This window comes from Notolepis coatsorum (genome assembly GCF_963971535.1).
Source record: "Notolepis coatsorum genome assembly, chromosome: 8".
Taxonomy (NCBI): domain Eukaryota; kingdom Metazoa; phylum Chordata; class Actinopteri; order Aulopiformes; family Paralepididae; genus Notolepis; species Notolepis coatsorum.
In genome coordinates this window covers 72,389,070-72,404,760 of record NC_140172.1, presented here as the reverse complement: position 1 = coordinate 72,404,760, position 15,691 = coordinate 72,389,070, and the positions used below count along the sequence as shown (strand labels likewise).

General features: G+C 44.6%; 1 protein-coding gene across 1 annotated transcript in view; it reads right to left on the bottom strand.

The window, feature by feature from the left end:
• dop1b (DOP1 leucine zipper like protein B) overlaps positions 1-15,691 on the bottom strand; it is a 272,141-nt gene that overhangs the window by 74,532 nt on the left and 181,918 nt on the right. The window contains exon 30 of the mRNA XM_084320857.1: positions 6,663-6,769. Within this exon, the coding sequence (XP_084176983.1) occupies positions 6,663-6,769 (107 nt within the window). The remainder of the gene's footprint in view (positions 1-6,662; positions 6,770-15,691) is intronic.

Sequence of the window (15,691 nt, the reverse complement as noted above, 5' to 3'; positions counted from 1 at the left end):
ATCTGCCGAGCGATCTGGCGCGGGGAGCGCTCGATTCAAGGTGAGCGGGGAGCGAGCGGAGAGCGACTTGGGGGCGGGGTCAACATGAGCGATTAGCGGAGCGGACCAAGCTTTAAAGAGCGAAGAGCGGATTTCTCGGTCGCGCCGATCCGCTCACGTGGCCTGGTGAGGAGAGAGATCAGAGGAGAGAGATCAGAGGAGAGAGATCAGTGAGGAGAGAGATCAGTGAGGAGAGAGATCAGAGAGGAGAGAGATCAGTGAGGAGAGAGATCAGTGAGGAGAGAGATCAGAGGAGAGAGATCAGTGAGGAGAGAGATCAGTGAGGAGAGATCAGTGAGAGATCAGAGAGGAGAGAGATCAGAGAGGAGAGAGATCAGAGAGGAGAGAGATCAGTGAGGAGAGAGATCAGTGAGGAGAGAGATCAGTGAGGAGAGAGATCAGAGGAGAGAGATCAGAGAGATCAGAGGAGAGAGATCAGAGAGGAGAGAGATCAGTGAGGAGAGAGATCAGAGGAACAGGAGAGAAGCCAGGATCTGAGAGAAGTGGTTTTAAAAACACACACACACACACACACACACACACACACACACACACACACACACCAATGAATCTGATGAAATTAGGTAAATTAAATTGGAATATTAATTATAAATGTACATACAGTATCATATCAAGGAGGCGTACAATGGAGGACCTCAGACGATGAACCATAACAGTCTGTTAAGTTTTCAGAGGAACAATGTTTTCACTGTATTATTTAAAGATGGTAATATGAGTATTGTGTTCATTCATAGCAGTTTCTGGTGATGTATCACATTCACACTCGTGATTTAGATTAACTTCACAACTGTAAACACATGGGCTGCCAAAATAAATTCTAAAACTTATATGGTCCTTCAGTACTCAGTGCTGCACTTGCTGTTATGAGCACCAATAGGAAACACCGGGTGCTGCACTTCCTGTTATGAGCACCAATAGGACACACTGGGTGCTGCACTTCCTGTTATGAGCACCAATAGGACACACTGGGTGCTGCACTTCCTGTTATGAGCACCAATAGGACACACTGGGTGCTGCACTTGCTGTTATGAGCACCAATAGGAAACACCGGGTGCTGCACGTGCTGTTATGAGCACCAATAGGAAACATCATTAGGCATTGGCTGTGCTTTCTCACACACATTTATTGGCTCGTATCGTATTTAGCATGGCGGCTAAAAGCCTTTGTGTACCTTGTAACAGTCACAAATGAGCCTATTATATTTTTGTTATTATTTAGTTGCAGTGCCATGTTTGGTCACTAAGTGGCACTACATTGTTTGTACCTGATGTATATCAAAAAGCAGGGTAGCCGGACCAGCACTCTCAGTTTTCAATGTTTTTAATGGCAGCCTGAATGGATAGCAGACATGTTTCGGACAATGTCCTTCTTCAGTGATATGGCTAGCCGTGTTAGGGGTGGGAAAGCTGGTGGGTGGGTCCTGGTCGTTGTAAACAGCGACTCCTACAGTTTGGTCGGGGCGCCTGCTCAGCGAGGAAAGGATCTAAGGGGGGTAGTGTGATCCTTCCACACGTTACACCCTCTCAGTGAGAGTCCGCGCTGCCAGGTGAAAAGAAGCGGTTGATTGGCTACACATGTGTCGGAGGAAGCATGTGTGATAGCCTCCACTCTCCCAGACCGACCGTAGGGGGTAGGTGCGCAGCGACCAGGAAGAGGATTGGGAATTGGCATAACGACTAACATTGGGATGGGAGAAAAACGGAGGAAAAAGGAGGGGGAAAAAGATAAAAAAATTTAAATAAAAAATTACCATTGACGTGTACATAAGTGCTGGCCCTGGGTGCTTCTGTGTGGAACCACACATGGGCTGGTGCGCCTTGGTTGCTCATCATGGAAACGGCATTTTTTATGGAGCAACTAGGATGGAGTTTTGTCTCTTCCGAGCGCCAGTGTACTAGGTTAGTCTCGACGAATTCTCGTTCATCTCTGGGGGGAGATGACGGAATAGATCAAAGCATTGGCAGAGGGGTCTCACGCCCTTGGGGTGGGCCACCGGGCGCGGTGCTTTTATGTTTTGACCGTCTTGGTGGCGCCCTCTGTGATGTTTTTAGATCGACACATGTACCTAGCCCCCCCTTAGGACTGGGGATGGTGGCGTGATTAGGACACGGGGGGTCCTGACCCTTCCTGGGGCTGGGTCCTCCTTCGCGCTCCGCTGCTACGGCCTTGCCACAGGGTTGGGTTCTTGACCTTGACCCCGTGTTGTTAGGGATTGTAAAAAAAAAATTCTTCTTCCCGTTCGTTCCCTGGTGGCATGTGGGATGCGTGCCTATGTAGTCGCGGGTTCTTCTGTGTGAAGGTAAGTCCCACGGTCTGCTCACCCTGTGCGTTTGAGTCGCTAAACCCTCTTCGCACAGTCGGATCCCTCCCGTCCCCCTCTAGGGGGGTCCGGGGGCTCGGGTCCTCCCCAGTTCTGATGGTTGTGGGGGGCCTCAGCGGGTACATTTGTCGAGCTTCCGCTCTGCTCAGCTCCTGTGTTCCAATAGAGCAGAGCGTAAGCTATACGATAATATAACATACGGTTATCCTATAACCATAGTTATATGAGTATAGCGAGCGCTCTGCTCTGACTCACTGAGGACCCCGTGGTCTTCGCCTTCGGTGGTGAAAGACTTGGGAAGGAGCTGTTAGTATGGCCACATCCCTGCTTATGTAGAGGAGCAGATGTGGGTGTGGCCAGGCGGATGGGTGTGTTACTTACTTTTTACTTATCCTCTTCGTCCCGGTTGGGGCATAAGGCCGCAATCATACACTGCCACTGAATCCTGTCTCGTGCTTTGGCCTGCGCTTCGTCCCAGGAAAGACCCATCTCCTTCAGCTCCATCATCACTGTTCTTCGCCAGGTGTTCTTTGGTCTACCCCTCTTTCTCTTCCCAACTGGGGTCCATCTCAAGGCAACTTTGGGTAACCTTTCATTGGGCATCCTCAATACATGGCCGAGCCATCTTAACCTCTGTCTCCTTATCTCAAGGGACATATGCAAGCTGCCTGTCTTCTTATAAAGTTCCTCGTTCGAGATTCTATTTGGCCAAAATATGTTGCAGATCCTACGTAAGCAGCTATTGTGGAAGACGTCAACCTTTCTCATATCCTGTTTTGTTACTCTCCAGCACTCAGAGCCATATAGCAGGACAGACTTAACATTGCTGTTGTAGAGCCCGAGTTTGGTTTTAAAGCTATATTGTTTAGACTTCCAGATGTTGCGAAGTTGGCTGAAAGCACCTCTTGCTTTGTTGGGACGCGTCTTGATGTCTTTTTGCGTTTTACTTTCACTGCTTATGAGGCTTCCGAGGTATGTAAAGTCTTCTACACATTCCAACGCCTCTCCATCGATGGTGATTGGAGGTGCTGTTGGGACATTGATGCACATCACCTGGGTCTTTTTCTGGTTGATGTAGAGACCAGTTCGCTTTGCATAATTGCTTAGTCGGTCAGACTTCTCCTGGAGGTGGCTACGAGTGGATGACATGACTGCCAGATCGTCTGCAAAGTCAAGGTCTTCCATAAAGGAGAACAGGGTCCATTGGATTCCACAGGGACGGTCTGATGTAGTTTGACGCATAACCCAGTCGATGGTAATCAGGAACAGAATAGGGGAGAGGATGCACCCTTGTCTTACTCCAGATTTAATGGGAAATGACTCTGTCAAGGTGTTATCAAGGATGACACTGCATTCAAAGTGTTCATAGAATTTTCCAATGATGTTGACCATTTTGGAAGGTACTGTATTCCATATGCCCTTAGGATCTTCCATAGGCTCTCGCGATGAATACTGTCAAATGCCTTCTTAAAATCGATAAAGTTAATATAAAAGGGGGCGTTCCACTCAATACACTGTTCGATGATGTGTACATGTGAAGAAATGTATTCAGTATTAGATTGATAAGGGATAGGGTTCCAATAGAGCAGAGCGCTCGCTATACTCATATAACTATGGTTATAGGATAACCGTATGTTTATTTTTTTTATTTGATGAGCTGTGCCTGTGAGTCCGGCAGGGGAGAATGTTGATGTGTTTGTTGGCGTGTGTGTGTGGGTCGGCGACGCGTGTGTGTGTGTCTTTCCATTGGTTTCATTTGGTTAACATTATTGGGCGAACAAGAAAACGAAAGAAAACTGTAAAATTGTAATGACCCTGCAGCTGTTCCAATGTAAATGTGCCTTCCTCCGTGCACTTTCGCCACTCTGAAGTCTGACTCGGTGTGCCCGGCCACACGCGCTGATCTCGCACGGACCTCGCGAGTGCCTGCATGTGCGACTCGCGTGTTTGTGCTGTGGGGCGTATTCGTCGTATGGCTGTGCGTACTGCACCGTGACGCCGCGGTACCGTAAATTCACGGGACGGATACACGTACCGTTACACCCCTAACACAGACACATGTGTACAAACAACACACACACAGACACATGTGTACAAACACAACACATACAGACACATGTGTACAAAGATGCACCGATGTGAAAATTGTGGCCGATACCGATAACCGATATTAATATTGCTGTTCTGGCCGATACCGATATTTACCGATGTCGATATCTCTGTATAGAAAACACTTTTTTATGATAATCAAATAAAGAGCTATTTTCCAAAACGTTTTTTTTTTTTTTTACTTTTGTAACTTATTTTCAGAAATTACTGATATTTTGAAACTAGTTAAGGCCAAACATGTAAAAAGAAAAAAATATATACATTTTTATTTTATTTTATACATATATCGGCCCATATCGGCCCCATCTTGATATCGGACCGATACCGATGTGTAAAAAAACAGCCATAATCGGCCGATATTATATCGGCGGCCGATATATCGTGCATCACTAGTACAAACACAACACACACACAGACACATGTGTACAAACACAACACACACAGACGCATGTGTACAAACAACACACAGACACATGTGTACAAACTGAAGGAAATAACTGGTTTTCATATGGTTATGACAGGCATGCATGTAATGTAAATATCTATATTTTTTCATTTCAACCTTTATTTAAAATCGTAAGCATCTGAGGTTTCCCTCATTTACAGAAACGACGATTGTACAGTACATAATAAAAACAATATTCACAGAAATTTAAACACCAGAGTAAAACAAATTAAAAACGTTTAAAAATAATTTTAAAATATCAACTAAAACAGTTACAGGTAGTCACAATGGTCTGAAATCATACATTTAAACATTCCAAGGGAAGGGAGAACCTCCAATTTTAGCGTGAGTTGAAGGACATTCCATGAGTTAGAGGCATCAAAGGAAAAGGCTGACTTCCCTAGCTCAGAACAAATCTGAGGAACCCTAAGAACCATCCAGTCATTCGATCGAGTTGAATAGGTTCCAATATTCCAATTTAACAGTGAGGAGATATAAACAGGTTGTTTACCAATAAGGGCTTTAAAAATAAATAAATACCAGTGTTTGTTGCGCCTTTCTGCAAGAGAAGGCCAACCCACCCTATCATACAGGACACAATGGTGAGTATCATATCTGTCACCAGTTATAAATCTGAGAGCTGAGTGATATGCAGAATCCAGAGGTTTAAGAGTTGATGCCGCAGCATGCCTATAAGTTACATCACCATAGTCCAAAACTGATAAGAAGACTGATTCCACAATTCTTTTTCTACTAAATAGAGGAAAATTGGATCTGTTTCTGTACAGGAAACCAATTTTCTGATATAGATAGTAGGTTTAATGTGTGTTAAACTCTAAAATGCTGAGACAGACATCTTCTCTGAGCAGGGCCTGTGGAGCGAAGAGTGGTGGCTAGAAGCGAGATAAGAAGCCAGAGAGAGAGAGAAGGTCACTAGGAAAATAACGTCAACATTCCATTAAGAGATAGGCCGGGCCGTAGCAGCGTCTGTTTGGGTCAGAGGTGACGAGCAGCTGCCGTTGCTTAGTGACGAGAGTAGGAGAGAGAGAGCGTCCCTCTTTAAAGAGAGACAGCGGTGCCAGGGGTGGGCGAAGAGTTAGAGAAGCATCGCAAGAGAGGGAGAGACTTTAAGACGTTAAGCGGGTAGTCTTCCGGTAACAGAGACAGGCGGGTTTTGCAAGATGGACCCACCCCGGCCTCTTCCTTCCTAATGGGGAGGGGGATGGGAGGACCACGAGGTAGACAGAGATAGCTTAGGCTAACAGATGGGTTTCGACATTCCACCGATCGACGGAGAATCTATTAATCTAGTTTCCGACACCATCAAAGACTTAAATTTTTTTACGAGATGCTATGTTCATGGAAATAAACATCCTGCTGATATAGAGACCACGTTTCCAGTACTTTCTTCCATCCGGGTGCATCAACGGGGTGGACAGTGTGACAGCCAGTAAGATAACCATCAACGGGGTGGACAGTGTGACAGCCAGTAAGATAACCATCAACGGGGTGGACAGTGTGACAGCCAGTAAGATAACCATCAACGGGGTGGACAGTGTGACAGCCAGTAAGATAACCATCAACGGGGTGGACAGTGTGACAGCCAGTAAGATAACCATCAACAAACAAATAAACACAACGCAGAGACTTCACGGAACGGCAGATGACAGGTTGATAAAGGCTGAAAACACGATAATCTTACAAAACACAACACACAACAGGCTGTACCTCAGCCAGGAGAGCCAGAGCCTGGACGCTGTAGGCGGAGGGAGCTGAGGAGGACACCATGGGGGGAGCTGAGGAGGACACCATGGCTCCAGCCTGAGCAACGGAGTCTGTACAGCAGGTTAGAATGAGAAGAGAAAACACAAGGAAGACATGAGAGGCTACATATTTCCTCTACACCAGTGGTTCTCAACCTGTGGTACGCATACCACTAGTGGTACTTGGTGGTACTGCTGGTGGTACTTGAAAAAGATATATATATATATATTATAATAATAATAACAATAATTTGTGATGCCATCACACAAACTGGCATTTAAAGGGTTACAATTAGAAAATGTATTGAATATGTGTTTTCTTTTTTTTACAATAATTTGTGATGCCCATCACAAACACTGGCATTTAAAGGGTAAAATTTCAAAAATTCCTGCACCAGAATGCACAAAATAAAAAAATTAACCAAATAATTCCTGGTGGGGGACCCCCACTTAGAAAGTGGCCTGACAGGGGCTATATTTCACACTATATTTCTCAGCCTGAATTATTTCCCCAGTCCGGCCCTGCTTGTGCGAGTTGTCAATGGACAACAACATGCTGTGTGTGTGTGTGTGTGTGTGTGTGTGTGTGTGTGTGTGTGTGTGTGTGTGTGTGTGTGTGTGTGTGTGTGTGTGTGTGTGTGTGTGTGTGTGTGTGTGTGTGTGTGTGTGTGTGAGAGAGAGAGAGAGAGAGAGAGAGAGAATGAAGGACACTTGCTTGCTGTGAGAGAGCGAGAGAGAGAATTAAGTACATTTGCTGAAATACAGTTGTTCTTAATTTTCTCACTTGCTATGTGAGAATGTTAGTTATTATGTTCTCAATGCCCCTTGCATTGTATGAGTTGTGTGGAAGAGTTAGCTAGTTCTAGTGCTACCCCTTTGTACATTGTGGCTGTGTCTGACAAAAGTTAACAATAAATAATGGTATTAGGAATACATTTGCCTCCTGCGTGAACTGTGCATAGCTGAATAGACTGTATTTTAACATCTGTCATATGGTGGTACTTGGAGAGCCAGCTACGTTCTCAGGTGGTACTTGGTGTAAAAAAGGTTGAGAACCACTGCTCTACACAACAACATCAGATAGAACCATGATGAGAGATTTCCCAAATGGACTAAAACAACCTAAATGGTAGATGGTGCATTTATATTGCAGCTTTTATCCAAATTTGTTCCTCACATTTCACCCAGTCACTCACACATTCACACACCGATGGCAGAGGCAACCATGCAAGGTTGCCGAATTTCTATCAGCATGTGACCTGTCCCACCAGAGGCGAGAACATATTAGACCATGTATACTCGCAATTTAAGAATGGGTACAAGTCACAGGCTCTTAGCCCATTCGGTAAGTCCGATCACGCCGCCATTTTTCTTTTGCCAAAGTATAAACAAAGTCTCAAGCGAACGCCGGTGGTCTCGCGAGAGGTTAAGCGTTGGACCGTGACGTCAGAGGAGACACTCCAAGCTGCACTTGAATGCACAGACTGGAGGGTATTCCGTGATAACACAGCCAATATTAACGAATACACTGAAACGGTGCTTGACTTTGTCTGTACTCTGGTAGAAGAAACAATCCCCTCTACCACAATTAGAATCTACCCAAATCAAAAGCCCTGGGTAGATAAATCCGTCCGTGAGGCTCTGAAAGTGCGCACATCAGCCTACAACACCGGGCTGGTGACAAGCAACATGGAAGAACACAAGACGGCAAGATACAACGTCAGGGGAGCAGTAATAGAGGCAAAACGGCGTTACAGGGATAAAGTTGAACTTCAGTTTGAACAGGCTGACTCTAGAGGCATGTGGCAGGGCCTCAGAACAATGACAGATTACAAAGGCACCTTCCTCAAACTGAACAGTGACATCTCCTTAGCAAATGATCTCAATTCCTTCTATGCGAGGTTTGAGGCTGTGAATAACAACACCAGCCTACAAACCACGGCAATGAGGGGGCGGGGGGTCTGCTGATGGAGACTCAGTGTTCAGGATAACAGAGCATGAGGTGAGACGGATCTTTAAAAAAGTGAATATCAGGAAGGCAGCAGGACCGGACGGCATCCCCGGCCGCGTCCTAAAAGTCTGTGCCGACCAACTGGCCCCGGTATTCACTGACATCTTCAACCTGTCCTTGGAACAGGCTGTCATCCCCACCTGTCTGAAGAAGTCCACCATCATCCCTGTACCCAAAAAATCTACGCCCGCTTGCCTCAACGACTACCGCCCTGTAGCCCTCACCTCCATAGCCATGAAGTGCTTTGAGAAGCTAGTGAAGGGCTACATCTGTTCCTCCCTCCCCATCAACCTGGACCCCCTGCAATTTGCATATCGCCCCAACAGGTCCACGGAGGACGCCATAGCCCATGTGCTGCACACAGCAGCATCACACCTGGACAAGAGGCAGGGGAACTATGTGAGAATGCTGTTCATCGACTACAGCTCAGCATTCAATACCATAGTCCCCTCCAAACTCATAGCCAAGCTCAGGGACCTGGGCTTGAACTATGACCTCTGCCAGTGGGTCTTGGACTTCCTGACGGGCAGACCCCAGGTGGTAAGAGCAGGCAACTGCACCTCCTCATCCATCACGCTCAACATAGGGGCCCCCCAGGGCTGTGTTCTGAGCCCCCTCCTCTACTCCCTGTACACACATGACTGCGTGGCACAGCGGAACAACAACACAAACAATCATCAAATTTGCTGATGACACAGTAGTGGTGGGCCTGATCTCTGCCAACGACGAGAGGGCCTACCTGGAAGAGGTAGAGAATCTGTCACAGTGGTGTCAGGAGAACTGCCTCTCCCTGAACGTCAGCAAAACAAAAGAGATGATTGTGGACTTCAGGAGGTCGGGGGTCAAGGACTACAGCCCCCTCAGCATCGACGAGGCACCGGTTGAGAGAGTGAACAGTTTCAAGTACCTCGGAGCCCACATATCCGAGGACTTGACATGGACCACACACATCGACAGTGTTGTGAAGAAGGCACGACAACGCCTCTACTTCCTCAGGCGCCTAAGGAAGTTCCAAGTCAGTCAGAAGATCCTTAGGAACTTCTACTCATGTACAATAGAGAGCATCCTGACTGGCAACATCACCTCCTGGTTTGGGAATAGCACTGCACAAGACCGTAGCAGACTACAAAGAGTGACACGTTCAGCCGAACGCACAATTGGAGGGGGGCTTCCCACCCTCCAGAACATTTACAACAAGCGGTGCAGGGGGAAGGCTAAGAGAATTATTAAGGACTCGAGCCACCCGAACAACTGCCTCTTTGAACTGCTGCAGTCAGGCAAGCGATACCGGAGTCTTAAGGCGAGCACAGAAAGACTCAGAAGAAGCTTCTATCCCCAGGCCATCAGGCTGCTAAACGAACAATAAACACTATGCAACAACCATCAAATGCACACAGCACACACACCCACACGCACACACTCACTTAAACAAACAACACACTGCAGCACCCACTCTCCACACTTTAGACCACACAAACACACTTTATATTTATTGATAAAGGATTTGCACTACAACTCGTACACCTACTGTAAATTGTACCTAAATTGCACCTCATCCCATTTCTGCCTTGCACTATATAGTATTGTATATTAGTACACTGCATAGTATTGTATATTATATGGTAACTCAGTTACGTCTATTCTGCATCGAACATTGTACATATGTCTATACTGAACACTGTGACCTCATTTTTTTACTTCTAATTTACATGCTATACTATGTTATTTTATTTCATACTTATCTTGTCTTGCACAGTCTCTGGAGCGTAACAGTAAGAAGCATTTTGTATAAAAGTATTCTGTACTTCTGTATGACAACTATTAAAAAACTTGAAACTTGCACTTGAAGGTAACAATCTGCTCATCGGGAGCAGTTAGGGGTTAAGTGTCTTGCTCAAGGACACTTCGACACGCTGCCCGGCGGGTTACCATATGACAGCTCTACCTTCCGAGCCACTGTCGCCCCCATTAACACTTTGAATGCCAGCCGCGCTTTTTGTCGTTAGTTCATGCCGACCTTTGAGTGCCCGCCAAAGCTATATAGCGTTTGTTTGTCATATTTTTTTTTATTGGCGATTTGAATTCATATTTCATCAATCGAGCCTCACGCTAGTGTTGCAGACTCTCTCTGAGCTCAATTGGGAAGATACCGCCCCCTATAGTCTCTCCCTGTGTAACTGCACCCCATTACTTTAGACCAGGGGTCAGCAACCTTTTTGACATGGAGTGCCTGTTTGAAATATAGTTGCAACTAGTGTGCCTCAACAATATTCCATGCATCGTAATTTATTTTTCTCATAATCAGGTCTTTTTAATCATAATTTTTACATTATTACATCATTATTGTTATTGTTATTATTAACAATATTATTATGATGGTTGTATCAACCCTAAATCTGAGTTGGGGGGGGGGGGGGGGGGATGCAATGCAGACAAACAGCTGCATACAGTGCGACCATTTCACTCACATTTGCCCATTCATTTTTGGACACATCACACACCATCGGTGTGTGTACTGTACGTGTGCTGTCATAGCTCCACCTACAGGCCTAATGGAGAACACCAGGAGAACACCAGGATGTGAATGGAGGGTGAATGTGAGGTATATCGTGTAAATAAGTTTTGATTGATCGCAAGACTACACTGTAAAAAAAAAATTATAATAAGTTACCAGAACTTAAAAAATATTGAGTTCAGTTACTGTGCATTAAGGTTCAGTTTTCAACCCATAATAAGTTAACAGAAAAATAAGTACACAACCACATTATTTCAACCTAATAAAACTATGTTTATTGTCATTGTTTTAAGAACACAAGTTGACTTGGTAATACTCACATTTTGAGTAAATGTTCAATGAAATAGAAAAATAAATAATAAAATGTGTTGATTAATCCCACTGGTCACAATGGTAAACAAATAAAGGGTCTCAATTAAATATGTGGCAGTAAAAAGAACCTGTGGGAGGATTTCAACAAGATAAATGCGACAACAGTGCAAAATATTTCACTATAATATTTCAAAGCAAAAATATATATATATTTTTTTTTAGTGCTGCCCCCTGTGCCTATGAAAATGCCCCCGCGTGCCTATGCAGGCACGCGTGCCTAGGGTTGCCTACCCCTGCTTTAGACTGACGAAGGGGGGGGGGGGGGGGGGCAGTTTCCTCATTTTACTTTTCCGTCAAGGCCAACTGAGGAATCCATTGTGCTCGCCGGCCCGGAAAACGCGTGGATTATGTATTTACAGTACCCAACACTGTAATCAATAAGCGTGATCGATATTTGGAATGGCGATCAGGAATTGGAATAATCTTTTTGGATAACATCTGATCTGAGGTAAGGAATTTATTTGACCAGTCTTAGGTCGCTTTCACATATAGTTTTGGTGGACTCGGTGCGGTTCTGGTGGTGAAGTTGCAACATTCTTGCATTCTTCATTTGGTTCGCCTGCGTTCACACTAAAATCTGTGAGGCGCACCAAATGCACCGAACTATCTGAACAATGTCACACGGTCGAAAAGGGCGCTCGTCTATTGGACACAATGGAGAGTGGAAATCCCTCCCTTTCAGGAAGTGAAATGCGCGTCAACACAAACTGCGTGAGCGTGATAGTAGCAGAGACGTGGCATTGATCCATCGTTCGATTATAATTCCCATTACCGCCATCCTCTCGCTAAACAACTTGTACACCTCGTTGTTTTTGTGAGTGCCCACATTCCCCACAAGCAGCTGTTTTATTTGGTCTTCAGCCCCCCAAGTCTGTCCACGAGACATGTTTACACAGTGTGCTTGTTTTGCAGTGAATGCGCACCGCGGTAATATTAATAATAATAACAGTAATGATTTACTGTTCGTCACCAACACCGGGAGACACTAGGATTCGCCTGTTCGAATCCAGCTCCCGGCGTTGCTATCAGCTTGGCTGGCCTCTCACACTGATACAATTGGCTGTATCAGGGGGTGGGAAAGCTGAAGGGTGGGTCCTGGGCGTTGTGGACAGCGACCCCTACAGTTCGGTCGGGGCGCCTGCTCAGCGAGGGTTGGAACTGAGGAGAGATAGTGTGGCCTCCCACACGCTACACTCTCCCCGGTGAGAACCTGCGCGGCCAGGTTGGCCTGCCCCAGGCTGCACATGCGTCGGAGGAAAGCATGTGACAGTCTCCGGTCTCCCGGACCAAAAGTAGGGGAAAGTACGCAACAACCAGGAAGGGTGGGATGGGAGAAAAATCGGGAAAAAGGAGTGGAAGAAAGATAAAAAATAAAATAAAAATAATAATAATAACAGCTGTGTTTTTTTTCTTCCTTGTTCTACCCCAAGATGCACAGTATAGATAGATAGATGCAGTGTGCTTGTTTTGCAGTGAATGCGCGCCGCGGTAATATTAATAATAATAACAGCTGTGTTTTTTTTCTTCCTTGTTCTACCCCAAGATGCACAGTAGATAGATAGATAGATAGATGCAGTGTGCTTGTTTTGCAGTGAATGCGCGCCGCGGTAATAATATACCCAAGATGGTTTATCAGGTGACTTCCTACATTTGGTTCGATGAAGCCGAACCGAGACCTACGTTTTCAGGCGGACCAGAGTTCGCCTGCTTGGTCCGCGGACCGAGTTCGACGCGCATTCACACAAACCCGAAAAACCGGACTATCGAATTCTGGTCCGAAAGTCCGGACCAAACAGCCCCTGTGTGAAAGCGACCTTAGGATAATCAGAGCTATTTTCACAGAGATATAAGCGTTTGCCCTATGCGTGTGTGTGTGTGTGTGTGTGTGTGTGGCTGTGCGAGTGATCAGGAAATGAGATAATCGATATTTCAGCCCGCATAAGTAGACATATACTATCGATAATCTAGCGTTTATTTGAAAACGATTCATAAATAGGCCGAAAAATTACAACGTGTTTGTGTATGCCAGAATATTCCAGTAAATGCCTTTTATCACGGAATCTTAATATTTTCCTTGAAAACGAGGGCTTTTCAAAATGCTATCAAACGGAAATGAAGTGATTAAAAAACAATCCGTTTCGACAATGTTGACTGCAAACAAGTCATTGATAAATGACGGGCAGATTAGACACATAATTTAAGACAGAGATTATGCGTTCACAACGCTATCATTGAAGTGGGTGGTGGCATTTAACCATGCTTTACCATGTTAATGGCCGGCACTGAAAGTGTTAAAGGGGAACTATCTTATAAATGGCCTTTTTGAGTGTTTAGCATTGTTTCCTAGCTATGTGAACTTATATTAATATGATCTATGTCTCAAAATTCTCATATTGGCGCATTCTTCCAATTCTCCTCTCACAATATTCACCCTCACTGAACTGAGTCATTTGAAAATGTGCCTATATGTGATGTCATATAGTCACTGCTGCATGTTAATGTTCAGGCGAACACGACGCTCCGCAGTGGTTTAGGAGCCCAGGCTCAAAACAGCTCGAGATCTTGAGGTAGAAAAATGCTGTTTTTGAGGACTTGATTAGAAATACAAAACAATGAATAAAAAAAATATATATATTACAGAGGTGTTCCATAGACTCACAGGAATTGTGTAAAAGTGCCCAAATAGTGAAAGAAATAGTAAAATAGTTCCCCTTTAAGAGTATTAATATTAATAGTGATAGGGAAATTGACCAACACACTACAGAGATCTAGACTATAGGACCATTGCTGTAACCTATAGGTCTCTCTATGTTGCAACATGTCATTCTACAGAGATCTAGACTATAGGACCATTAATGTAACCTATAGGACTCTCTATGTTGCAACATGTCATTCTGTCAGTAAACTCTATCCTTAATCAAAGACTCTGTTGTCTGCCTCTGTGCATAATATCTGGTGAACTCATTCCACATCAAATAGTATTAATAGTGTTAATCTACACACTCTTGTTCACTGTTTTACTGGGTATCTCATTCAGCCAGACTGGGGAAACGAACACTAAGGTTACCATGGAGACTGTGAGTAGGTCACACGTTCAAACCGCACCGAGACGTCTGCATTCTGGAGTGGGCTGACAGTTTAAATGTGGCACCTGTTTACATGTCCACAACGTCAAATCAGGCTGTCTCATGACAAGTAATGCATACAGTTATGCCTCCCTCTTCTCATGCATTCATCTTTTCATTTCAAACTTTTATTTAAACTTGAAAGGCAACAGAGGTTTAATGTGGAGTTTACGTACAGAGTTAAGCAAAAAAAAAAAAAAACAGCATATAATAGCAATGAGACAAGTAAGGCAAGCAAAGTAACAATCAATTAAAACATGTATAACTTGATTGACAAAGGTTGGAGATCAAGATGTTAAACTATGCAACAGAGGGGAGAATCTCAAGCTTTAAGGGCTGTTGGAAGTTCATTCCATGAGCTAGAGGGGCATCATAGCAAAATGCAGATTTACTCTGTTCAGAGCAAACTGAGGGGACCTTAAGGACCAGCCAGTAGGGCTGACCTTCAAAGCTTTTTTTGGCAATCGAAGCTTCGGGGCCGAGCTTCGATTTTTATTCGAAGCTTCAAAAAAATATATAATTTTAATATTTTTTTTTTATCTTATGTTGTGGGACTTGTACAGCACTTTGGTAAACTGTTGTTTTTAAATGTGCTCTATAAATAAAGTGGATTGGATTAATTAATTAAGTAGCCCTTTTCGTGATTGTGACGCAGCCAACAAGGTTTCACGCAGCTGCGCTGCCTGGGTGCAGTGGGGCTGCTCTCACAGCCAACGACATGACATTACATAATTATGTTGCAACCTTCGTCTATCAAGCAAACAATTATATTATATTTAATTTATAATTATATCAGACAATGCACCTACAAAAGCAGATGATTACAATTAAATTAGCCAACTTGGTAACACATTAGTCATAGCAGCATAGGCATAGCCTTATTAATGTTTTGTGTGGCGTCGCCGTCGTGTACAACTCCAAGGGATATTCCCTTGGAGATGCATTTTGGAGGGGGGGGGAAATAATTTTGT